The following is a 27,965-nucleotide window of genomic DNA, read 5'->3' as shown; positions in this document are numbered from 1 at the left end:
TTGAAATTGTGTTTTTTTAATAGAAGATGCACTCTGTATCCATGGAAAATTCATTTGAAGTGAGTTGCAAAAGCAGTTGTAATCTGGCATGAGTATTTATCATATTTATCATTATTTATCATATAAAATATGGCAGCTCTTTTGATATTGACCATTATATGATTCATGCATTATTTGATTATGTATGAGTATATAGTTTTGGATAGCTTGAATTTTATGCATGTCCCAAAAAAGAGAACAATGTATATGCTCTGCAGCTTTTAAGAGATCTGTTTCCAGCATATATTCTTGTTGAGATGAGGACATGGGTGTTATTATTTGTACTAAAACTCAGAGGCATACCTAACCAATTCGGCAACCAGAGTAGATAAATGTTTAACACCTTTCTCTTTATTTCTGCCATCAGAACTGATTTATAACAACCTTGTAGTTTGTACTAACATTTACTAACTAATTAACGATAGCCAGAGCTTCGCAAAATAGTGATTGTAAGCACTTGAATGGATGTTAAGAAACACACTACCCTCCAAAGAAGGGGCCCTCATGCACCATTGTTTCCAAAGAACTAAAGTGAAACCATAGAATCTCTGTAGTAGAAACTGACTGGGGAGCATTTTTACAAGCCTATCAGAACCAGTGCAATTTACAATTTACGGAATACCCAGCAGTACCAGTGTAATCACAAGGTGCCTAGAAGAACCCAGTGCCATTGTGGCAATGCCAGCTCAATAAGACTGATGTCAAACACAAAATAACTGTCCAAGCATGGGGTGGGGTGGAAGTCAAATAGAACATATCTGAGGGATTGCCTGTTGTCCTATGCCCTTTGCAGGGCCTTGCGCTCTGCAGGTACTAATTTGTTGGGGGTGCCCAGCCCCTGGAAGGTTTTCCTGGCTTCGACCAAAGCCAGGGCCTTTTTAGGTGGAATGAGCTCCCAGAAGAGCTGAGGGCACTGCAAGAGTTGTTGTGGTTTCACAGGGCCTGTAATATGGAGCTTTGCCACCAGGTCTTTGGTTGAGACCTGGGTGTGGAAGATCTGAGGGGCCCCTCCAGGTCAGATAGTCACTGGATTGATTGCCACTCCTGGACCCTCCCCAGAGTCACCAGGTGCGGGCTGCTGGGAAATAGGGTGAGGAGGTTGGGGCTCATTTTTTGTCACCAGATTCTATTTTTCGAATGGGTGTGTGTGGCTGTTTAACTTTTTATGTGTGGTTTTATCTTTTTATGTAACTCACCACAAGCCGACTTGTTGAGAGTAGTGCGGAATAAATATAACAAATAAATAACTTCTTGAGGGCATTTGGGCATTGGCTGGGGAACATAGTGTGGGTTGTGCAGAGCTGGCTCCTTGCATGAGTAAAAGAGTGTTCCCTTAAGGGGCTCCAAAGGGTCATTCTCTTGTCAGGCTGACACACTGATCACACTCCCAGGAGGATGGTGATGGGCAGGAATATTGGTTTCCAATGCTTCCAACCCTGATACCAGTCTTTACTCTCAGTTATCCCAACAGTTACTGTCAGTTACTCTCAGCACCTTATGGGAAGGTGCAGACAGGGAAAGGGTTGTCAACTGCACCCACTGTTCACAGCCTATGCTGTGTCAAGACCTGAGGAACCGGTAATCAATAAAATTATAGCCAGCTCTTCCCAGCACACATGTCTTTGGCTAGTTCCCATTCCAAACACAATAGAATACAGAATTTCCATGTATTTTGCCATCTCTACTTTGATTCATGCTATACTGCTTGATCTTTTCATATTTGGTGTCATACAGTCCCAAGGTAAAAAGGAAATTTGAAAAATTAATCTAATCTACATTGGTTGCCTAGGTGGGCTACCTTGGTACAGCGCCTTCTTGTTAAATAGCTATAGTTTCCAAGACTGATAATACAACAGTGACTGCATTATGATAAGCTAAGCCTTTACACTTTTGCAGGCTAGCCTATCCATCTCTACTTCCAATCCACTCAATAAAGCACATTAGTCCTCTCTACAAGGATAGATCAAATGATACCAACAGACAAAATTAATTAGCCTCCAGAGGTTTTTCCTTTTTAAAAAGTTGCAAGAATCTACAGATTTCTTTATTTGATTCTAACAGCAAAATATATAAACAGGAAAACTACATTAAAGTGATAGTAGAGACAAATCAGACTTGCAAAATTCTTTGCAATAGCCCATATATAGGGCAGATTTCATCTCTTACATCAGTTGAAGAAATGGGAAATGGGAAAGTTTAGACTCATATTGGTATCAAGAGAAAATAACCATGATCCCATATATGGATCAAGATCTAATAATTACAATAATAGTAAGTTGGGATACAAAGACCAATTCTGCACAGGGGGGAAAGGCTGGGCCAGCACAGTAGGGCTAATCTGGCCCTGGCCCACTTTAGGCCCTCAGGTACCCTATGACAAGAGAACACAGATATTTTCATGTTCCCTTTTTTGCCACAGGTGTCGTCAGCAGCTAGGCCAGGCCAGCCTGACTCCTACCCACCTACAGTGTCTGGGCAGGGGGGGAAATGCCCCATTCAGCTTTGCGGTGCTTTGCATTTAAAACATTTTCACAGAGATGGGATTCTGTAACAACTTCAGTGCAAATAAAGCAACAATATCTTGCATGGCAGAAACTTTCTGTCCTGGCTGTGTCATAGGGATGCAGAAATCCAGGGCAGATGGTGAATGCTACCATAAATAGTTCCCCGTGGGGACACAGGAAGTGGCAGTGCATGCCCCACTGTAATGAACCGCCAGCAGCTCAGAGTAGCACTGCCAGTGCGGAATTGGTCAAAGAATAACAAAGTAACAAGTTTATTATTTACTGCAGTGCTTAGGGAAGTTGGGTTGAAAGATTACATTTTATATAAGCCTTCTGGTAGAGCAGAAAGATAGCAGATAAGCGACCTTTATCTGCCCCCTTGTGTTCAGCTTTCTATCTTTCCCTCCCCCAGCAGCCTCTACTGGGAAAATTATGACCCAGATGCACTAGCTTGTTAAATTCAGCCCAGATGCATGGTGGGGAGACAGCAAGGATTTGCAGGGAGGCAATTAACTTTCTCCTGCAACCACCTTCCTATACAATTTCCCTTTTCCCTCCTCCTCCTAGCAACTCCCATATCCTCACCTATCACATTTTCTCCTTTCTCCATCTACCAACCACCCTACTTTTATCTACCCATCATTTTCAGCTACATTTAGTATTTATTTGCTTCACTTATACTTCATCTTTCATCCCAATGGAGACCCAAAGCAGCTTATTTCACTCTCCCCTTCTCCATTTTATCCTCATAATAGTCCTATGAGGTTGGCTAGGCTGAGAATGTGTGACTAGCCACTCAGTGAACACCACTTTTGAATTTTTTCAAAATTTTGAATTTGAACCTGTGTCTCCCAGATCCTCATCTGAAATACTACACCACAACAATTTCTGTGTGATGCTTGCTGTTGAAAAGTACTAAGCATCCAATCCTGGGTAAGTCATGGGACTCGTGCAGTATCAAGCTGCCACTCCTGGGTGCTGCCAGACTTGGCCATGATAAATCCTCCCTCCAAAGCTAAAAGGTCATTGGAAATGATCCTTCCCCTGCTTTTTACTGACAGAAACCAAGGCTTCAGCTGACAGTATTTTTCAGGTTGCCTAGCAATTGCCTCTAGGAGCATTTGATTCTTAAAGCTGCAGGTACTGTTTCTATTAGTTGGAGGGATTTACTCCCAGGTTGATTTTTTAAAAACATTTCAGGGTTTTTTTGGGGGGGCGGGGATATGTTTTTTTGTTTGTTTGTTTGTGTTTGCAAATCTGGGGCTTTTTAAGGACTGTAGAAAAACCTGTCTTGTCTGTCCTTGGCTCCAGTTTCTGAATTTAAGTATCCACAGGTCTGGTTTTGTTGAGAATTAGATATATTGACTCTTTCTAAGGGGAAATTATTGTCATCATTTCCAGTTAAGGAAAGGTCTAACAAAGCATTTGTGTCTTTCAGGAGACACTATGCTATCAAGCCTTCTTTGCCACTAGTGACTTCCCTTTTCTCAAAGATACATTTTGTTGAAATGAATGTAAATAGGAAAGCAGAACTGGTGAGAATGGCTGGCTGGCTGGCAGCAGGGGACAAGAGCAAACTCCATTGCAAAACACACCTGGTCTTAAAGGGGGTCTGAGTTTGATTAATGGAGCAGTTCAGGGATTTTCCTTATGAGATGTCCCAGACACCACCACTAACCATAAGTTCAACATCACAGCATAATCAGATGAAACTGGTTCATGTACTTGATTTCCCCACAGACTACGAACGTATTTGATTCTGCCCAGTGCTGCATCCTCCTTCAGCTTATCTCCTGTCAGTCAGTTGCTTCACTAAGAGCATCATCCTGTGAGCACATCATATCATAGGATTGGGCAGAACTATGGATGCATATCCTGTGTGCTAAAACCCACTCTAAACTCTGCACCGTGGGCCAAATTGAACATCGTAGCATCCTCACAACTGCCACAAGCCACCATTTTATGCTGCAAGGCTGCCATCACTGTTGTCCTGCCCCCAAAAGTCTTTTTAAGAGGCAAACCAGCCCCTGCAGCTGTTGCAGCTGAAAAGGCATGGGAGGGACAAGAGCGTAGTTATTTGCTGAGGACACTGAATGTTTTTGCTCTGTAGATTTTTCACATTATGCATTTTTGCATGTCTTTCATTACTTGTATTCTGTGTGTGCTGGCCATTGAGAGTGCAAGGGCTACAAATGACACACATGCACTATCCCTGGATAATCAGCAGTCCTCTCCATCTTCACAGCCCTTGAGAGCTAGAAACTTAATTTAAAATGATACAATTGATATTCCTGAGACTCAGTCGGAGGCATATTTTTACACAGTAAATCCCATATAGTTGAATGGCATCAACTCCCGAATGACAACTAGTACAGTATTACATTACTGAACCTGGTGCCCAGCAGGCCTGGACATGAACCTATAGGTCCCTCCCTAAGCCCTGAGGAAATGGCAGTCATTAAATGCCATTTAATGGCATTATTCAACATTGAACGAGGCTAGCAGGTGGCAACAGGCAGTTCTGTGCCATTGTGTGAACGGTTCTTGAAGCGCCAAGAACAGTGCAACTCTGCCTCTCGTGTAAGAAAGACAAATTGGGGGTTTTAAGTGGCAAGTGAGGCAGCACTACCTGGCCATTTATAGGATGCCAATGTAGCTATTAACTGCACAAACCACTTAGCGCTGAGGATGCCAGACGTTTGCTGCATGATCAATTAACCCACTTGGTTGAACAAGCGTTGTTTCTTGCCTACAGATTTGGAGCTCTGATGAACGACTCTCTTACAGAATGCTTTGTTGGGACTTACCTGTTGTCTTCCCTTAGCGGGAGCTGGCTGAGTGCACCATCATATATGAAAGATGCATTTTCCAGAGCACTGCTTTTTCTTTTCTTTTTTAAAAAAATTGCCTGTTTATACCATAACACTTTGCTGTGTACAATTGAGATAAATGCTGTGTTGTGGAGTTTTTTTTTAAACAAAAGAAGCACTTTAAACAGTCTGAATGTCTACAATGTCTATGTGTAAAAGAGAATTAAATATTGACAAGAAGGAAGAAGAGTGCAGGAGGTAGGACTGCCTGGAGGTCCGATTTTTATAGATAATGTTGTGGTTTTTTCCTTACCACATTGCAGATCTCGCCTTGCTGATTTTTTCACAAACTGCCAACCTGAGTCACGGTCTATTAGTAGCTGTCTGAAGGAAAACTATGCTGACTGCCTCCTCGCTTACTCGGGGCTGATTGGTAAGGGTTTTTCCCTTTTCTTTTTTTCTTGGTGTGTTTTGAGTGCTGCCTCAAAGTGAAACAAAAGAATAACAAGAAAGAGAGAGAGATTTCATTGGCAGTTTGAAATGAATACTTGTGGATCAAATGTTACCAGGCATTTGGAAGTCCTTTCCATTTATATGTTTCATAAAGCATGCGTGCGTGTTTTAAGCTTAATGTTTTGATTATTCACGACCTTTGGGTTCCCTTCGGAAAGATATCATAAAGACATTTAAAATAAAATAAATAAATAAGTGCAGGGCCTAGACACTGGGTATAGTTCAGCTCCAAGTTCTGTCCCCCCCCTTTTAAAGTTAAAGTCAATTGGACTCCTAAATCTAGAATTCTGCATATGAAGCTAGGATAGTGTAGGGCCAGTGCCTCAGTGCTAGAGCATCTGCTTTGCATGCAGAAGTTCCCAGGTCCAGCCATCAGCCTCTCCAGTGGGTGATGTGAAAGTCATCTCCCTCAGATCATAGAGGGCTCCTGCCAGTCAGAGCAGACACTACTGACTTTTCTAGATCAATAGGCTCACTCAGTATAAGGATCAGCATCATTCTGGACCATAAACTGATGTTGTACTTCATTGGGTGGACACCACTGGGTGGACATGCAGACTGCTAATTGGAATAATGAATCTGGTGAACATATGCCAGTGGAATAGATATCTCTGCTTCAGGAAGGTGCTGTGCTTTCCCCTTGCCCCCACACTAATTCTGTTTATTGTAAATGTATGACAATGGTGTGTTTGTTTATCTGAACACCTGTTTACACAAAGGTTTTGGATACCCTACAGATAATTCAGATAAATTTGTACTGTGGCATGAAAATAACTTCCTCTGATTCTAGGGAACGCACACAATTTATTTGATAAATTTAAGCAATGGTAATCTATTAATCTCCTAATTTAATTCCAGATACCCTGTTTCTGTTGATCCCCCTAGGTTATTATGTAATGTTTTCTAAGATGCCCATCATTACTAATGAAGCCAAAATTATCGTTTTAGATCGTCATTATTAATATTTTTCCTTATTTATTTTTTTGTCAAACGCTTGAAAGAATGAGACCATACTCTGGCTTTACACTGATATAACTGAATGGAAGAGCACTTTTTAGGAAAGTGAATATACTGTACTTGGCATCAAGCTGACAGAGTAAGAGAGAGGGAGACAGTAGTGAGAAATAGACAACACAAAGGATACCATGTTAGCGTTTCAGAAGCAGAATTTACACCTGTCATGAAACATTCTTCACTCTTTCTAGCAAGTGTGAAAACCACAGTTCAAGTTCAAAAGCTGTTAAACAAATCTTTTGTGATGAGATACACCTGGAGAGAAAAAGAACAAACCAGAAAGCTCTAGGTCACAACGGAAATGTGTTAAGTTGATAATGATTAATAGAGCAGGGTTGTTGTTTTTTAATGAGCAATTGTGCTATTTTTCGAGTTTGATGTTTCTAAATGGAGAATTTTGTTGTGTGAGGTGTACTGATATAGTACAGGTGACACACACAAGTTTAGTGTCCCCTGTCTGTATATAGATGGTGCCTTGTAACCCAAAAGCCTGTGTATTATTTCACCAGCAAAAGATTATCTATTCTAATTATTTTTAATTTCAATAGCCTGATTGGTAACACCTCTATATCAATGATGGGGCCAAACTACACATTATGTTTGGTAACAAGTTGGGTTTGGTTAAGCTTAACCCTAACCCTAATCAGAACCTGAGATGAAGTAGCCCTGTGGGAATGTTCAGTCCTAAGTCAAATTGAGCCCCTGTGGACATTCAAAATGCCATTCCCAGGAGCTACAGAAAAACTTAGGATTGGATCCATACTAAATTTTCCAGTGGCGAAATGGACTGGATCCACATTCCTTTTTGCCACCCACTGATCTCAAAATGCTGTTTTGGGGAGAGTAGGAGACCCTGAGAAAAAAATGAAGGGAAGGAAGTGAGAATTGGTGGAAATTGCAGATTTAGCCTGGATCCAACCCATAACATGTACTTTGTTAGCCAAATGCACTAACATGAGAGTAGCAAAAGGGTATGAGAAAGTATGATGACAAGGAAGAATGTCATGAATAATTTTATTTTAGGGGGGGATGTAAAAAGGAGGACTACACTGCAGATAAAAAGAAGTTGAATCTTGGACAAAGAACTGAGACATCAGATCCAATCAAGTGATATATGGATGCTAGCTGCTGGCAAGAAATAACTTTGGTACTAATGGATAACTCAAAATAACAGCTGCGGGCAAGTAGTTCCCAGACATAGTGACTTTTGCTGAGGATTTTATTGGAGCCATTATGCAATTTAACCTTAAGGATAACCCAGTTCCTGCAGAGAGGTACTTTTATGTTTCCACGGGCAAAGATACTGCACAAATGCTAGAAGAAAGACTGCAAAAACACTCTCTGGCATCAAGATCAAGGGAATGGGTCCCTAAGGAAGCAAAATCAAGTGGAGATCTGACTTTGGAGAGAAAATACGCATTCTTCTTCTTTTGCTAGCAGCCCCAAGACACAGACAAGAAGATGGAAACTGACGAGTATAACGAGTTCATGCCTCGCATATTGCAGTTACACCGCTAAACTCATGCAGTCTTCCGATGTCGGGCTTTCAGTTTTTGAAATACCAAAGTCTTGCTCATATTAGTATACACTGAGATTAACTTCAGGATTCATAGAGACAGATTATCATTCTCTATCTGAATTGTAATTTGGTAGGGTCTTTTCCTTATGCTGTTTTGGCACTGGTATCCAGCCTGTGTTGGAGGTGAATTCAAAATTATATTCCAGTGTAGAAACTGCCAAGAACTACATCTTCACGGTACTGCTCCACACAGTGAGTGCAGCCCTTTTGTGTCCATTTCCATAACTGCATGCAGCGTTTGTGTGCATTGCCCTCATCAGAAATGAGCACCATTGTTGTGGAGAATCCATGCAATTTAGTTAACATACACACGACAATTCACTTTTAGACTTGAAGACCAGTGTGTGTAGTATCACAGTGCAGGAATGTTTTTCAGGATTCCACATGGGTTCCACAATGTTTGAATTGTCTCTGAGAATGTAGAACATAGCTGTTTCGTCAGTCAGTCTGAGTACTGATTCTTATAACCCATTTTAATGTCGTAAAGTCACTTTACTGCCTGAAAAAATTAGCCTTTCTTGGAGTGGATTGGACTTCGGATGGAGTTTGCCTTTGGTATGCTGCTTTATTTTTATTTCAGGTTGGATGTTTCAGACTCCTAGTTGCCTATTGTGACTTACATCAGTTTTAGCTGTTACACTACTATTGCCCAACCAAAAAAACTGTCATCTTACTGCAGTGATCCATGTTCTGGTTACATCCAGGCAAAATTAATGTAATGTGCTTTCTATGCGGCTACCTTTTAAAACCGTCTCAAAATTTGTGTTCTAAATGTCTCAGCCAGGCTGTTATCTGGATTCAAAAGTTCTATACTGGCTACCTTTCTGTTTCTGGACACAATACCATTAAGACCTGAAATGCCTTGAATTTGGGGCACTTGGTCTGCCTCCACCCATATTGATCCCCCCCCCCCAGTTAAGCTCTTTTGGGCTTCTGCCGACATAGGTGAGGGAGGTTGTGACCAGAGACAGAGGTTTGTCAGTGGCATTGCCTCACCTCTGGAATGCCCTTCCCCATGAGTCTTAGATGGCACCTACCATAAATTTTACCCCAAGCTTTCTTCTATGGGTTTCCATTGTGGTTTACTTCTAATCTGGGGTCTGTTTAATGAATATATATATATATTATTTATGCTGATTCATACCCTGTATTGTTTTTAATGATTGATTTTATTGTTTGTTTTATGGTTTTTTATGATTGACATTTTTTCTACTTATTAACGATATTACTGTCTTTTAAATGTAAGTCACCTTGATTGACTTTCTGGAAGAGGTTCCACAAGAAGATTGGCAACCTTTGGGGCAGATTGCATAACAACTTGGAACAAATCAGAATATACACACAAGAAAAGTCTTAGGAAAAGTCATACTAAGATTAAGCACTGGAAAGAGTTATGAAAAGTGTCCTGTGAACTGTGTGAAATAAATGCCATGTTCACATTGCATGTATTAATATTTTGACTTAGTTATAGTTTTGTCTGTTTTATTGGTTAAATAATACAGTGTTTCAAATCTATGGGGTGCTTTTCCTGGCAACCTTTACTTTGCACTGAAGCCAAAGGCAAACAGACACAAAATCCACCCCAAAATCTATAAGAAACTATATTGAAAATACTAGGGAACAACTTGAACTAGACCCCGGTTGCTCAACAGCTTTGGAATTTCTCTGTGTGAGATGTTGTGAGATTCCAAGATGCTAGCTAGGAGAACAGGTCAAACGGAAGGGACTTTATCTAAACAGCTTTTCTTTATATATGCCCCCATTATTTTATGTTATGTTGTATTATATGTGATGCCGTATTGGTAAATCTATTTCATCTTTCCTTCCCCATCCTCAGTAACTCTAGCCATGTCTTGACAGCTTTTCCATATTTATACCCTGGCTTTGATGCATTGCTGTTCAGAAAATATAAAATGCCTTTTATCTGCTTTTATGTACAATCATATTCCCCGATTGCTTCACACTTTGTCCCTTCTTCCTCCCCCCCTTTTAAAAAAGTATGTCAGGTGAATAAAGTATATTCCACTACCCATCTAGGACAATAATCTACATGTCATTGAAGCCTGAAACAAAATTCCTTTTGATTTTATTAGATCTGGATTCCACCTGTAATGAATTACACCACTGCATGCATTCGAATAGTTTGAATCTGAATTGTCTAACATTTTGTTGAGAAGTAAATGAGAAGTAAATAATAAGAAACCCTTTTTCTCTTTGAGTAATTGCTCACATCTGCCATCTGTATCTTCTCTGTGGTGAGCTTATGTGTTATAGAAATCAAGATAGCTGGTGATGATTTTCTAGCTATGTGTGTGGTAAAGGGATCGCCTGTATATCATATGAAACAATTTGGCCAGTGAAACAAACATATTAGAGCAATGTTACTTTCACCCCATGCTCTCTCTTCAGTAATCATTGTCCTTACTAACTGTCTTGCAAGCAGCTGGAGACTTTGTTTTTATATCCTAGATTACACTTTGTATATGGTACATGAGCCATCTGAACCAGACCATTACAAGCACATCCTTCAGTTGAATGCATCAGTTCAAACCTTCCCCATGTCATTGAGCAGATCAGTGCTAAGTTGCATTTGAGCTTGCGAAGGACAATTCAGTCTTTGTCTTTGGGGGTACACATCCTAGGACTAGACTCATACCAGTGATTGCCCCATTTTCTCCCAATATCTTTTAGTTTCATTAACCCCTATAAAGATTTTCCTTTTAGTTACCAGCTCACCTATTTTGTTACCCTGCACCTAACATTAGCATTTCATTTACTTTTGCATTTGTTATATAAATATTACATGGTTGAAACATCAAATCTCCAGCAGAACAGATAGTTGGGTATCTTGTTTTAATTTAACAATTTTCTTGGGCACCTCTTCCTTTGTCCTAGATTGCACTGTTCCTGTGGCACATATCTAAATACTCCATCATAAATACATCAGTTCAATTTATCCTTTCAGATTTTGTCAAGCTTTGAGAAATACTTCTGGTTATCGTTGCTATTTGGTTGCATTTTTCACACCCGCATTTCATTAATTAATAACTCTTTTATTTAAGATTTACTTCTCTTCTAGTGACATTATCGCTGGATCTGTTACTCAGCATTTGAAAGTAGATCTACAGTGTGCTTGCCACCTAATTAAGTGACCTCTTGCTGCAAAACACAAACTTTTTGGGGTGCAGTTTTGCCTATTTGCAGCTAATCTCTCCATTTATGGCTAATCTTTTACAGTTGCCATTGATACGTGTGTTTCATTGAAAAAAGTTGAGAGGTTGATCTGTCAAGTTCCTTCCAGGGTGCTGGTGACAGAAATGATGCAAACTATTTATGTACAGCTGCATTTTCTGTCACTAGACATCGACTTCATTTTTGGCAGACCTTGAAGTCTACAATCAAGTATAGAACCATGGATTCCTCAATGTGGACTCAGAAGAAAAAAGGAAATCACGAGGCACAGTGATATAGTAGACTTCTCTATGTTTATAGGTTAAAAGGTTATAACATAAAGTCATAAAGAGTCAACCAAAACGGGATCCTAGGTTAAGTGACCCGCTTTCTGTTTTATCTTCGTCAGTGGTTGCTCTTCCAATATACTGTCATAGTAGTAGAGTATCACATTGGCAAAATGCTCATAATCATCTGGGGATTTCATAAAGTGCCCAAGATTGGCTTAGAAAGTTGATGAATTATACTGAGGTTGCTAAATTGTCAGTAGTATTAAAGCATCAAGAACTTGGAGAATACTATGAACAATGGTCATTATTTTGGAATTATATTAAAAAACAATTCTCTGACTTCGTGAAAATCTGTAAAAATCAGTAAGGTAGCAGTAGGTTCCTATAATAATGTAGTAAAATGTAACTGAGCTTTCTTTGTCCACTTGATTGGTTTAAGGGAGGGATCTAGTTTGATTCAAGTATGTATTCTCATTTATGTTTTGTTATTAAGTGAATTAATTTGTACTGACTTGGTTAATTCATAATAAAAATATAAGGTAAAGGTATCCCCTGTGCAAGCACCAAGTCATGTCTGACCCTTGGAGTGACGCCCTCTAGTGTTTTCATGGCAGACTGAATACGGGATGGTTTGCCAGTGCCTTCCCCAGTCATTACCGTTTACCCCCCATCAACCTGGGTACTCATTTTACCGACCTCGGAAGGATGGAAGGCTGAGTCAACCTTGAGCCGGTTGCTGGGATCGAACTCCCAACCTCATGGGCAGACAGCTTCAGACAGCATGTCACTGCCTTACCACTCTGCGCCACAAGAGGCTCATAATAAAAATATAGTTTGTTTAAAAAAAGAAATGTAGTGGTTTGTTAGTTGCTATAGTCTTTAACATCTCCTTTTTCAGATTTGGAATCCAGATTAAGCATTTCCATTATGACCATTGCTTCTCCTTTACATTTGTCAGCATAGTCTTGTTTAAATTTTGATGGACTTTATTCCTGTGACTTTAAATAACTCTATTACTATCCCATCTACTCCGGGTGATTTGTTTGTCCTAATTTCTTTAAGTGCAGCTTTCATTTAATTTTCTAAAATTGCTGGTTCATCTTCAAATGGTTCTTTGAATTAATCTGTCATCCTTTCATCTGTTCTGAAGAGTTCTTCAGTGTCTTGGCCCCTTCTTTTCTTTATTTGTGTACTGTTCAGTTTTGTCCTCTGGACACATAATCAAACACAATTGCCTTACAGAACTCTTGCAACCCATTCCATAACTAAAATCAACTTGGAAGGTGTGACAGGGTAGGTAGGTGGGAGTGAAAGCATCTGGCTGTCACAGAGCTACCTCTTAGTTATATACAGGGACAGATAGTTCTTTTAGTATGAGGTTTCCCATAGGCTTTAGAATAGTAAGAACTGGCACTCTGAAACTGGAAACAAATAGGCAGCCAATAAAGAGATGTTTTTAAGGTATTAACATTTCATATTTTTATATGCATTGGCTTTTCTCCAGGTTTAAAAAATAAATGAAGTTTATTCCACTACATTACTGTGTCAGAAGCAGTGCTGTTCCTTTTGATGTACACTGTTGTGTTTTTAAAAACATGTTTTGATCTTTGAATAATATTTGCAGTCTATTTAGGATCCTAGGTAGCTCTCCTTGTTTAATTTGCCCTGTTTCTGTATTATTCCTCATGCATAAAGGTAAAGGTAAAGGTATCCCCGGTGCAAGTACTGGGTAATGTCTGACCCTTGGGGTGACGCCCTCTAGCGTTTTCATGGCAGACTCAATATGGATTGGTTTGCCAGTGCCTTCCCCAGTCCTCATGCATATGATGACCAAATCTTCTGATGTCCTCACATGATTCTCTTAAATGGAGATTTGTATTGCTTATATCTTAAACTAGTTTCATTTATCTCATGCACAGGATGGAATTGAATTTTTTGCTTTTGGTTTTTGAGGGAATCGTAGGCTACTGAAAAAGATATGACAGTACTTTTGCCTTTGCTTGCAGGCACAGTGATGACACCAAATTATATAAACTCCAACAGTCTCAGTGTTGCTCCCTGGTGCAACTGCAACAACAGTGGCAATGACTTAGAAGAATGCATGAAATTTTTGAATTTCTTCCAGGACAATGCATGCCTTAGTAAGTACAATATTACATTACTTGACATAGCTTAAAGATGTGGCTGATAGGAGTAATTATCTCTAGAAATTGTAGTCAAGGAACTTCTTATGTTAATAAAGATTTAAAAGTTGGTTTCTCAGCTTGTAATTCTGAAATGGCAAGTTATATACACACACATAAAAATTGTATGGTGGCATTTCATGCACAACATAACCTCACTAGCTATCTTGAGTGATTCACAGGTTTCCAAGTTTCTCTTAGAACTTTCAGCTCCACAGGGCCTCAAAGACATTTCATCTGCCCTTCACATTTTATTTATTTGTTCTCAAATTTGTTACCCTTCTTTCAAGAAGCTCCAAGTTGCATACATGGAGAAGAGAGTTACCCCCATTTTGTTTACAGGATGAATTAGACTGGTAATGTATGGGAGGCCCAACCAAGGTAACCCAGTAAACTTCATGAGAAATGGGGATATGAATTCAGATATTTCTCCCGTAAGAATTTCAAACATTCAGCATAAATTCACCTTTAAATATAATTCTTAAAAAAATAACTGTACAGACTTTTTAGAAGGCTAATAATGCTAGTTTTGACCAGTTGATGCTTATCTACATTCTTAATTGTTTCAATAATTTTCTCATGTGCTAATTTCAAGATATGGTCATTATTGTTCCATGCTGTGTTTCAAGAGACACCCCAGTTTCATTGCCTTCTCTTTTGCTGTTAGAGAAAAAAATGTTAATGAAGATAAAGCAATGACATTAAAGGACACTGTGAGGAAAAATTATACTCACCCTGGCAGAGAGACCTTTTCCTCATGAAGAAATTAAAGGTGTCTCTGCTTTAATAGCATTTCACTGAAAAGGGATAAATGTTCCATTTTCTTTTCTTTTTTTATTAACAGATTGACTTTTGTAAACCTTTGTTTTAAATAAAAGCACTAACGGTTTACAATGCAGACAAAGTATTGCTAACCTGACAAGAGTTTGGATATTAGTGTAGACACATGTAAAAGGATTTAGATTTTGTTGAGGAGTCAGTACAACAAATGGCAATGTTTGTACAGCACTTCTTATAACAAACCCTTCAATCGTCTTGACTACCACAGTGGCTCTTGGGATTGGGTCATGCACTGATTTTATCCCATTGATTTAAAGTTATCTCGGCCTGTTACAGTGTAACTAAAAGCCAAGCTGTATATTCAGATTAATCTCATGATACTGGGGCTGTCTTGCTGCTCCCTATAGATTGTGAAGAGAGTTTGCATGATCAAGTGCTCATAAAGCCAAAAACTTCTTGCCAAAGATAATCAACATGAAGGGTTGTAGCTTAGCACTGTCCTTGACATGCTAGTTTTCTGTGTGACAGTAGTTGTTCTTCTATTGTTCCTTTTTAAATCCAGGTTTTATTCAGTCCTGCATTTTCCAACTATTTTTGCAAACAAGACTGTGCCTTGTGGTTCCTTTTAAATGCATGCCAATTTTTTTGCAGTTCATAAGTTTTGCTCCTAAAATGTGCCGGATAGTATTTTTAACAATGAGATGGCATTTTATTTTATTCAGGGTGATTCTCTTGTTGGCTGTGCCATCTTCCCCACCCCTCGCCCAAACCCCTCGCTGCAAACCATGAAAATCCATAAGGTTTTTCTTTACTTCTCACATCAGCTTACCCATTTGTGAATTCTATAAATCGTTTCCTACATGTGACAGAATTTAAAAAAAAATCAGACTAAGGTGTATCTTTCCCAGATAAGTAATTCTGAAATAATTTATATAGGTTGTAGATTCAATTGAAGGGATCTATTATTAACTTCCATGTTTAGATCCTCAACAAAATGGCTTGATTTCTTATACAATGAGTTTGAAATAAGAAATCCCTAAATCCATGCTGAGTCCCCAGAGACCTGATTAAAAACTGTTTTTCTATCCATTTGTTTTTTAAAACCAGCCAATTTATTCTTGTCATAAACACAGTATTTAATCCCATGAAAAACTGTGATAAGCCTTTCAACTTTTACATTCTAAACTTCTAAGTTAAGCAGGCATTTCCTACTTAATTATGTAGATTTTGTTTGAAAACTGGAAGGGGAAAGGGGGGAAAATCACACTTTAAAAAGACCTCATACTCACTAACTTTATTTTAAAATACATTTTAGGTTGCTTACAAGTAGGCTTATCAGACCCTCGGCTGTTAGTATACCTCAGAAAGATGAAGCTCTAAATAAAGGTATATATTCTTATGATATTGTGTCCCACCAGGATTATTCCTGCCTGAGGGTTGTCTTGGTAGCCTCACATTTCTTTAGACAGCAGTTCACAAGTTGGACATATGACTAGCTATGAATGAACAACTTTTTGAAACATCTGCAGCTTGTGCCCTGATCATCTGTTTTATATGGCTACAAGTCAGCATGGTAAGAAGGCAGCTGCAAGTTATGAGTTCAAACCCTTTAATGCTCATGAAAAGCATTAGAGATTTTGTGAAAATGGAGACTCAAAGTAGTCGGGTTGTCTTTTCCCTCCATAATTTTTTTATGTTTTTAAATTTTAAACTAGCCTTCGTTATTTGCTCATTTGGTCTGTAATCTTTTCCTATAGGAAATGCAATCCAGGCCTTTGGCAATGGGACAGATGTGAACGTGTGGCAGCCATTGCTACCTGTCCAAACCACCACAGCTGTGACCACGATAGCTTACAGAGCTAAGGTGCAGGGACCTGAGAACACCAACAATGAAATACCCACCAACGATTTACCAGCATGTGCCAATCTAAAGGTAAGAAACCATTGGTAAGAAACCACTGACTGACAGCTGTAAAAAGTGCAAAGAAAGGGAAAGGAACTGTCTGTCAAAGAAAGGATGTTCGCCTTCCAGTCATACAGATTAGCCAGACAGGCTTGTATCTGTTTGTGCTGTGGTATCCTCAATATATTGTTGAAATGATATATCTAAAGACTGTATTAAGCCTGCCATTCATAATTTTAAAATACATGAATCAATAAGTTGCACTACTATAATAATGGAGGAGGAACACACTGTTTTCTGTTCATTCCTGCAGTAAGTTCAGGTAAGGACTGAAACACCCCTGAAACTCTCCCTGGTAGCTTTTTTGTTTCATGTAGTAGTCCAATTAAGGGGTAACCTGAAAATAATTGGTGGTCCATTAGTTGAATATTGACCCATTTGGGGTGGACCCCCGGTCACTGGTGGTTGCTGAGAATCTTGCAAGAAATAAACTTGCCTGTAACCAGGCTTCATGTAGATAGAACGAGCAGGAAAGTCATTTGCTTTGGATCACCATATGGGATTCTTGCTAAAAAAAACAAAACAAAAACAAAAACAATGAATCTCAATTCTGATAAGGCAAAGAACTTGTCTTTTTTTAAAAGTGAATAGTCAAGACCATTTAATACAGATTAGCTGTTTTGTTATTAATACTATACCATATTCACTCACTCTCCATGTGTATTATTCACTGGTTATTCTATAATCTAGGTTCTCATGAACATTTGGGAATGCATCATTTACTGCCTAGTTAATGAAATTAAGTACGATACGATTAAGTACGATTAAGGCCATTACAAAACATAATTAAAAACAATATGGTACAAATACGAATAAAACAATATTTCTCCAAAATTGCGTACATAAAATTGTAAATGAGGGCTACTGAATAATATAGTGTATCGAGGTGGGGACTCATCTAAAAAAGCTTTGGCTCGGATCTTCCTGGCGGCCAGATCAAAAAGTGCCACCCAATATGAAATATAGGGATCAACATCTGATAACAGATAGGTGACTTTGTCAAAATCAGAAGTGGGGTATGAGTTCGGTAGTAACTTGGCAAGGAATTTGCCCCTGGGTTTGGAGTACAGGGGACAAGTTAAAACATAGTGGGGCAGATCCTCCACAGATGAATTTCCACATATACACAGGCGTTGGGCTGTGGGTATTTGGAGATATCGCCCAGAGAGCATGGCTGATGGCATCATTTCAAACCACAAAGATGTTAGGGCCATTCTAAGATTGCGTGTTGTTATGTTTACTAAATAAGATGCTCTAGAGTGGCCTTTTTTAATTGTTTTATACAATGAGGCTGATTGTGATAGCAGAATTGAAGAGTGATCAATCAATGAATCAGCTTTGAGTACCCAATCACGTACATCAGAGATATTGGCTGATGTATGCAGTAAGTCATCTGGTATGGTATAGCGTGAAAGAACGGAGCTAAAAAAATCAGGCTGAGTCCTGTCTTTGCTCAATAAGAGCTTAAAACTTTCATGGCTTAAAGAATCTGATTTGGTTGTTATGTCTTTCTTCCAAGATTTCAGAATAGCTAAGTGGGCATGGGCTTTGAGTGAGGGGAAACCAAGCTCTGCCCTCATCAGGGCCATAAAAGTAACTTTATAGCTAGTGGACTAAAATTTAGAGTTTTTTCAACATGTTCTACTTCCAACAGTGTACAAGCAGTGGGCCTGAATTCAGGCAATGGGCCTTAATTAAGCTGTTTTTACAGATATTTGTAAAACAACTTGTTTGTTTAATCAAATCCAGTCTGAATTGAGCTAAATAAATATTTTTACCCCTAGGCAATACACCACTCTAAAATCAAACAGAAAATAAACAAGAAAATCTAGTTTATCTAACACATTTTAAAATCTGCATTAGATGGCATAATTGTGCAGTCCAAAAGTCAAAGGACACAGCCCAGGAATGTTCTATCCTGCTGTCATTTGCAACAGAAGTATATCATAGTCCAGGCCTTTAGTCCATCAGAATCCAAGCTAGTTTGCTTTTCTTAGCTCAGTTATGGTTTGTTTGTTTTTGATCAGGTGATGATGCCGGTCCAATCAGACATGTTCTTGCTGAAATCCTCTAGAACAGTGGTCCCCAACCTGCGGGCCGCGGCCCGGCGCCAGGCTGCAAAGGCCATGGCGCCGGGCCGCGGCTCCCTCTCCCCGCCCCCCCCCCGCAGTAAAAAACTTCCCAGGCCGCAAGCTTGCGGCCCGGGAAGCTTCTTACTGCGGGGAGGGCGGGGAGAGGGAATCAGGGCCGGGCCGCGCCTGTGCAGGCCGCGCCCGCACGCCCCGATCCGCGGGCGTGGCCTGCGGGTGCGGCCCGATCCGCGGGCATGGCTCGCGGGCGCGGCTCGATCCGCGGGCGCGACCCGCGGGCGTGGCCCAATGTGTGGGCGTGGTCCCCGCGGGCGCGGCCCGATGCCCTGCCGGTCCCCAGCCTAATAAAGGTTGGGGACCACTGCTCTAGAAGATTACCTCATTATTCTTCATTCCTCCCTCCCATCCTGTGTCCACAGGTTCTTATGATAAGCCAGTTATCCCATTCCTAGCCTTGAAGATAAGGGCCATATATGCAGAGAAGCCCAATTAAGAACCTCTGCAAGATGGAATGAACCTGCCAGTAATACATATAAAACCTGGGAAGAAATCAGGGGTGTGTTGCCTCACAAAAGGGCATTAGGTAACCTGTCAAACTGCCATGTATGAATTAATTAACCATCATATTGCCAGCAAGAATACTACTGGCTAAACTGATGCAGATGCATTCATTTTTCTTGTATCTTGTGAAAAACAAAGCAATAGTAAGGAGTCTGCTAATTTAGGATGCTTTGGGCTGATCCTGCGTTGAGCAGGGGGTTGGACTAGATGGCCTGTATGGCCCCTTCCAACTCTATGATGATTCTATGATTCTGTGATTCTAATTTGTACAATTCATGCTCTTGTTTGTGGGAAGGCTGAGAAATTATAAGCATAATATAGCCCAGTGCAGTCATCATACTTAATCTTGTTTCATGCCAACCAGATTTGTTACCTTAACCCTGTCTAAGTTCACTGACATTTACTGTTCAGCTTGCTTAGTGCTTGTATAAGAAGACAGCAATGAGGTTTGCTTGTCACCTTTGCAAAGGCATTTCAAACATTTATTTCATATCCTTGTAGCCAATTCTGAAACAGATCTTATAGGTGAACATTTTGTACCTATCCAGGCTCTACAGATGATATGATTAATGCATGGAAGTTAAGAAGACACTGAGCATGATCCCATTCTCTCCCTCTTCTATACATTAATTGTATGCAGACATATTTTCTGAATAGTCCTGTAGAGATGCCTGTTAGGCATAGAAGCCTTAGAAATAATTTATTTTACTAATATAACTTGCCGACAAAACTTCACTACTGATGGTAATATTCTGTTATAGGGAATTCCACGTACTGGAATAATCTTACTGTTCTTGCAATTTAAAAAATCTCTGTGGAATTGAAATAATGAAATTTTGAATTGAGTTGTATGCTTCATTTTACCATCCAAAGAAGTCAAATAGTAGCTGGGCCAAACTGAGTCCTCCTTGCAGAACATCCAGCAGATCCTCAGCTCTACCACAGCAGTGTCTTGGCATCAGAATCCATGGGTCATTTAGTTCTGGAGGGATAGCCAGCATGCTATAGTGCTTGAGAGGGGCAGCCTCTGATCTGGAGAACCGTGTTTGATTCCCTACTCTTCCACATGCAACCAGTCACAGTTCTCTCTCAGAGCTTTCTCAGCCCTCACACAGTGTCTGTTGTGTGGAGAAGAAGGGAAAGGTGGGTTAACCAACTTTTCTTTTCTATGGATCCTTGATCTGGAATTTTGCCTCTGCACTGCCAGTAGTTTAATAGTAAGGCCCCTCTCTGCATACATTTTGGAGAAAGGGAGCGATTGGTGTATGAGAGGTTTTGCGGTCAGGGTAGAGAACCTGTGAGGGTAGGGGTCTTCTAGCCTTGAGTGTTGGAATAGAGAGGGGAGTAGATTTTGTTATGAGCTCAAAGTAATCACGTTACCCAAGTTTGTACCAAATCAAACTGAGAGCCAATTCTGCACTCCCCCACATGCAGCCAGCTGGGTGACCTTGGGCTCGCGACACTGATAAACTGTTCTAACTGAGCAGGGATATCAGGGCTCTCTCAGCCTCACTCACCTCAAAGAGTGTCTGTTGTGGGGAAAGGAAAGGGAAGGCGACTGTAAGCCACTTTGAGCCTCCTTCAGGTAGAGAAAAGCGGCATATAAGAACCAATTCTTTTTCCTCCTCCTCCTCCTCCTCAAAGGACAGGAAGGGTTGCTTTTCACTAAAATAAAATGGACAAGTTTTGAACTGAAAACAAGATAGAACATCTTTGTCATGTGAGACTTAATGTTTATTTTTTTAGCACAGAATTCATTTTGTGGCCATGTTCAAGAGAAAATATTAACACATTCATTCTGGTAATACAGAATATGTATCCCATTATATTTATTTGAAAATCCAAAAGTTGCAGATCTGGGCCCTTCCCTACTCCACATTTTTGTATCCAGGATACACAGACTTAGGGGTCATGCTGGATCCAAACTCATACCAGTCACTATTCCAGCCTTAATTAGCAACATCCATTTTTTCTTTTTCACCAGTCTGTTTCCTTGGTTTTGCAAGCTGCACTTCAGCATCGTTGTGCTTCAGTGAAAACAGCAGCAGATGTGCCTGAATAGCAGTGAAAACCAAGCTGTCCAAACCTCCTTCGGGAGGTCAAATGCCCAGATGTCTACATGAGCAGGTGTCCCTGCGGGCCCAGGAGCTTGGCAGAACTGTCTGAGAAGAGCATGAAGCCTTGGCTGTTTTCTTTACAAACAGAGGAAGCTGCAAAGCTAGCTGGTCTCCAAATCTTGCTGTCCACGTGCCCACGGAAAGCCCTGTGCCCAGCTGTTAGGGTTGATGAGCCAGAAGAGAGCAAGAGTCAGGCTCAGCAGCCTGATCTGCCTGGAGAAAATCCTGGCGGCCATGACACCCATTTAACACAGGAGACAGCTGGGCTGGGAAGGAGCTGAGCCTTCATTGTACAGCATTTTGCAACTGTGTCACCTAAGCCAGTACAGAACACAGTGACAGAATCTGTCTCCATTTCCTAGCAATGCTCATCTGAATCAAAACCTTGTGTAACCAAGAGTCATTTAACTGTGTTTGTATGCCAGATATAATGGTGGGAAATATTCAGTGTATATCACAATTAATTAAAGTGTGTAATTAATTGGAGCTGTACATAGTTGTTTTCTGGCATCAAGTGCTTGGCATATCCATTTAGTGCAGAGTTCAACTCAGCACATATCAAATTTACTTCCTTTGGAAGAGCACATGCTAAAAATGGAGGGCAGGGAAAGGATTAGTCTCAAAGATGAGCTTAAGCACCGTGCACAGCGTGCCGCAAAGCACTTAGCTCTGGGTTCCCATCATGAGCCTTAGTGAAAATTGCAGGTGTTCAGCACTGTGCCTAGTGTTTGGCGATCATAAGCAGCTATATTAAAGCAGAGTGTTTATTAGTATTGTTATTAGCAAGTGATGTGTAGGATTTAGTCAGAGGTTCAGCTTAAAAGCTTCAGCGCTGAACTCCAAGGTTCAGACCACAGCAGGTGTGATGTTTCATGGATTTGTAATTGGTTAGTGGGTGAGCGTAACTAGAAAATGCAGCAAAGGATGTGGGTGTTTTGTTGAAGAGGGAACAAGAAGACAAATCTTGTGTATGGGCTGAAATTAAAGTCAGAGTGAACTGTGTTCATTTGTACTGCTGTGCTTGTGATGTTCAAGGGAGACTAAGTCACTGAAAACCATGGATGAGCATTTCAATCTTTGGTCCATACAGCTGGGTCATTCAGATGCCATCTCGGCTTTGGGAGGAGATGCCTGTAGTTAAGCAATTATGTCTTGGCTGTGGTAATGTTAAAAGTTCTTGGCAGCTCATTTGGGTAGTGTAAGTGGGGTACAAAAACCCCCACTTGTCTTCTTTTGCTCGCTACCTTAAAGAAGAGCAACATAGCCCAAAATCCTCAGGAAAAATTTTTTTTGCTTGATTTATTCCTGACTTTGCTACCATTCAGAAAGCACTTGTCTCATTGCAGCAGATGTCTTGGGAATGCAAAGCAGCTATTACTCTTTTAGAATAAATTATATTAAAAACATTTAGAAAATTGGCTAAACGCTTAAACTAAAGAAGATTTACGCTTATCCCCTGAATTTCCAGGATTATATGACATAATGCGGTCAGCAGGCTGGCTGGCACTAGTTCTTTACAGAATGCTTATTGCTGATTTCCCTTAAAATGCAAGCCATCTTTTAACTTGGCTTAGCAGCACAATGGTGTCACCCGCAGAAGTACTTTTATCCTTTCCTTATTCCAAATGATACCTCACAGCACTAAAAAAAATGTCATATAATGGTATAAATTATTTTTTAGCAGACAGGTGGCAAAGTGCCTTCAAGGAGAGCCTGCCCAGGTACTTCCTGGGGGAAAACACAATCTCATTTCCAGCTGCTCATCACAGTGACAGCAGCACCATTCTTTGCTACTTACTGGGGCACCATTTCTAGAGGGGCTGCAGGTGAGGCTACTGCTGTGCAGTTTCATGAATATACTTTCCCCCCCTTATTTCTCATGTTTGCTGGTATTAACAGATGCTGCAGAAAATGGTATAAAAGCATTGAGCAAGAATGGTGGATTACATTCCATGTTATTCACATCTGTCCTGTCCCCATATGCCATAAGATCTGAGTGCATATGCCCTGACCTTGGCTAATAAGCACTGGTGTAGTAATAGCTTGGCTGATGGCCATGGGCTTCTCCTGGAGGTCACCTTCTGATCAAGTTGAAGAATTTAGGGGTCATTAAATGCAGTGGATTAGATTCTATGCTTTTCTTCCACTAGGTAAGGAATCTTCCTTCTTCAGAGCAAGGCTTCTGCTGGTGCAAGTTGCCTGACTAACAATGCATTCTATGTTTCTAAGCACCTCCAAGCTAAGTTGCAGAAATCTGATAGAATGAGGAACATCAAGGGGAGCAGTTATTACTAGATATAAACTATAAACAGGACAAGGATAGATGCATTGGGGGTAACATTGCTCTGTATATCAAAAAGAGCATAGAATCAAGTAAAGTAGAAAGCACTGGGGGAATAAACCTTCCCACAGATATGTTATGGATGGGCATAGCAGGTTCTAAAAGTTCCTTATAAGTAATGATGCACATGGAAAGAGAAATAAGGTAAATAAGACAAGTTGAAACTATTGTGATGCTGTCTGACTTGATCTACCCTCACATTGACTGAGCAAATATATGGTCAAGTTAGGCTGCAGAAATAAGGTTTCTTGGCATTACATGACTGTGTATTGCAGTAGCTGGTCATGAAGCCCAGTGTAGGCATAGAGAGAGAGCGAGTCTCAAGACCTGATGCAAGATGTGGATGGTGTTGCAGCAGCCAGAAACAGTAATCATAATGATAGTAAATTCAGCAGTCATGTCAATGGAAATTTGCCCCCAAAGTCAAAATTAGGTACTTTTGGTTTTGAAATGATGGGATTAGTCTGAAGTAAGCTGACAAGTAAGTAAGTTGACGAGGTTGCCATTTGGAGGAGGGCAGGATGCTGTTTCTGTTGACTGCAGAGGAAGGAACACGCAGTAATAGGTTTAAACTACAACTACAACGATATAGGCTAGATATCAGGAAAAACATTTTCACAGTCAGAGTAGTTCAGCAGTGGAATAGGCTGCCTAAGGAGGTGGTGAACTCCCCCTCACTAGCAATCTTCAAGCAAAGGTTGGATACACACTTTTCTTGGATGCTTTAGGATGCTTTGGGCTGATCCTGCATTCAGCAGCGGGTTGGACTAGATGGCCTGTATGGCCCCTTCCAACTCTATGATTCTATGATTCTAAGTATAATTGAGGGTCAAATCTCTCTGGAATGCTGGAAACTATTTAAAACTATACTAAATGAGACTCAGATAGAATGCAGGAAAGGTCAGGAAAGGTACATAATACCAGAATTCTGGCATGCCCTGTGAAGTTGATCTGAAATAGGTTCTAGAAAAGCAAAAGGAAATAACTTCTTGATGAATAATTATATTGTGGAATTCACTGCCAGTGGACACAATGGGGAGGCATAAATGTGGATGAGTTCAAAAGGAAGTTAGACAGATTTATTAAGAATAAGCCCATCAATGACTACTAACCATTGTAAATTTAACTACCTCCCTATACAGAGACAACAGACCTCTGAATACCAACACTAGTAGGGAGCATCAGGGAAAGGCTCTAATTTACCTTATTTGTTGTCCCTTTGGTGCAACACGCTGCCTGCTTTGTGGAACAGTATGCTGGACTAAAGGGATAACTGTTCTGATCCATCTGTTCTTACGTTCTTAGGTTTCTCCAGTCTAAACCTGTTGATATCAGTGGCTTTCGATTGCACTTTTAAGTAGAAAAGAATAATCATATTTATCCGAGTCCCTATGCCGCCACCACAAACTATCTAAAAAGTATTTCTGCGACTCATCTTCCATAAGAGATGAAGATAAAAATATCTGCCTGGTCTACATACTTTTAAAGAGAGAAGAAGAAACAATAATGATTTTTCCAGTCTTGGAACAAGTTGAAGGAGAGTGAGAACCAAGCTATTGTTGAGTTGGTGCTAAAAAATTTACATTTTGTGTACTTAGCCACAGTACCTGCTCAACCAATATATATTTATTTATAAATAAAATTTCCATGGATGGAAGGATTTCAGTCAGTGGAAGTGCAAGTCCCCTGCCTTCCTACCCACACACACACGCCTGATGCAGTCTGAAAAGCCTCTGAAATGCTTCTTGTCAGGAGAATAGCTTGGGGAAAGAGTGCTGTGGGAGGGAGGTGGGAAAAACTGCCCCCTGGCACTGCAGAAATTTCAGGAGGATCCAACCCATAATTACAGGTGCCATTGCTCTCTTCTTCAAATGAATCCATGTGTTTGCAATTGCTCAGAGAAGGAAAGTTCACAATAATTTGCATATACCTCATTAATTAAACTAGTAATTTTTTAAAAATCTAGTAAATGGTACCGTCACTTTTGCTCTCTGTTAATTAAGGTGTGACATGTGTTTAAAATGCATTCAGAGATGTGTAATGAACACCCCCTCCAGTTTAATAAACATTCCTCATTATATTCACTGGGGTTGTACTAAGTATAAACTGTCTTTGAATCAGCTGTTTTCATGGTGTCTATTACCTCATGTACATGAAAGGTGAATCTGGCCCTTTGAGGCCAGTAAATCAATTACTGTGTTTCCAGTGCATAACACAGCCTGGCTTTTACAATTAGTTCATTGCATCTATACCAATGTATGCCTGTAGCTCACTCTTCTTGACTGTATCATTATGTATATTTTAGTTGTAAACCCAAGAAAACAATTATAACCCTGAAAAACTGTCATAGAAAAACCACAGCTGTAATATAATTGCAGTTTGCCTCTTTTGCATACATCCTGCACTATCTACATTTAGGTGTTTTATAATAGCAGTGTTCATTCTCTCTCCCCGCCCCCCCTAAAGTCTGTCTTTGTGTGTTACTGACTGCAAAACACTAGAATTATTTCATCAATAATAAAGATTTTACCATTCTTTCTTTTTAAAGAGAGATTCTAATAGTCTGAGCATCTTCCTTATATTATAATAGTACACCATTTTATAGTTAACTGTAAAACCTGAGATTACGCCTTTAAGAATCATGCAGTTTTGTTTTATAGTTTAATAATTGTTCATTTGAAAATGAATGTGAGCTTCCTAGAAACCAGTGTAATGACTTATAAAAATAGCATTTGGCCAAAAGCTACTGAACGCTTCTAAAGAGCGCTGATATTTTACTGTTATAGTTGCTATTCTCAGGAAGTACTTTGCATATTATTCCTACTAAAAGGAGAAGTAGCATTTAAAGTTAAATCGCAGCTTTACTCCACTGTTATACTACAAAGGTTTCCTCCTATGGGAATAACATTGAATATCTAAGTGCATGACTGTGTGTACATAGAAACAATAGACCATGTTCATTTATGCCACATTTATAAGTTCCTTATGCATCAGGTTAAGAAGAATCCTGACACTTCTCGTTCCTAAGACTAACTCATGCCGAACAGTGGCTTTACTTTTCCGCTCTCATGGCACTGCTGTTCAGAGAGCCATTTGACATCTTGCCATTCAGAGTGCCACCACAAAGGTTTTTCACGCACACAAACACTGACACAAGGGATATCTCTGTAGCAGCATGGAGGCAACACTTTTGACGGTGGATTATCACAGGGTGAGCCACTTGCATGCTAATGTAAGCAGATTTATACCCCTGTATGTCCACTGAAGGGTATAACTCAGCATAGGATAGCAGTACAGATGTCTCATTGTATGTATCGGGTTCCACTCAGGTGCATTTCAGATATCCTTCATGCAGTGAGCATTTCATATAAGACATGCTTGAATACAATCCAATAATAATCTTCGTCCTTTATGGCAGATATAGTACAAATAGGCACCTAATTTAAATTTAGGACCCAGCCACAAGGAATAAAATTTTCTAGTCTATAATATTTATGCTCTTTGCCGTGTTTCCTTTTAACAAAATTGACAGCAGTTTTGAGGGTGCTTTTATCTCATTGTACATCAAGAGATACCCCACTGAAGTAAATTACTATTACACATTCAAATGAGACTATGTATATCTGTATTTATAATGGAACCAGAGTGTATCTTCTTTATAATTGCAAGTCCTCTAGCATATTTTGGGCAATGTAAATAATGAGCATAATTTACTACAGAAAATGAGTTAATAAGTACCCTTCACAAACAGATAATGTTTTAAAATAAAAATCCATGGACATGGTTCAAACCAAATAAGTTTGTAAAATAATAATATGCTGTATAACAGCCCTTAATTTTACTAATGTGGTTTGAATGTTGGGGAAATGATATGAGATGTCTAGGGAATTTTCAAGAATGGGAAATGAATGAAGGCTTTTTTCTGGTGGCTGTCCCGATATCTCTAAATCCTGATTGCTTTATTATAGCAATTGGTTTTGTTTTGTTTTATTGTTTTAGATACATATGAG

General features: G+C 39.9%; 1 protein-coding gene across 3 annotated transcripts in view; it reads left to right on the top strand.

The window, feature by feature from the left end:
- Positions 1–27,965, top strand: part of GFRA1 (GDNF family receptor alpha 1) — a 445,406-nt gene that overhangs the window by 394,068 nt on the left and 23,373 nt on the right. For all 3 annotated transcript variants that reach the window (XM_077349873.1, XM_077349875.1, XM_077349876.1), the window contains 3 exons: positions 5,677–5,786; positions 13,927–14,061; positions 16,641–16,816. In XM_077349873.1, the coding sequence (XP_077205988.1) occupies positions 5,677–5,786; positions 13,927–14,061; positions 16,641–16,816 (421 nt within the window). The remainder of the gene's footprint in view (positions 1–5,676; positions 5,787–13,926; positions 14,062–16,640; positions 16,817–27,965) is intronic.

The sequence above is a fragment of the Paroedura picta genome, chromosome 8 (assembly GCF_049243985.1).
Source record: "Paroedura picta isolate Pp20150507F chromosome 8, Ppicta_v3.0, whole genome shotgun sequence".
Classification (NCBI taxonomy): Eukaryota; Metazoa; Chordata; class Lepidosauria; order Squamata; family Gekkonidae; genus Paroedura; species Paroedura picta.
The sequence above is the reverse complement of the archived record's forward strand: the minus strand, read 5'-3'. Positions and strand labels throughout refer to the sequence as shown.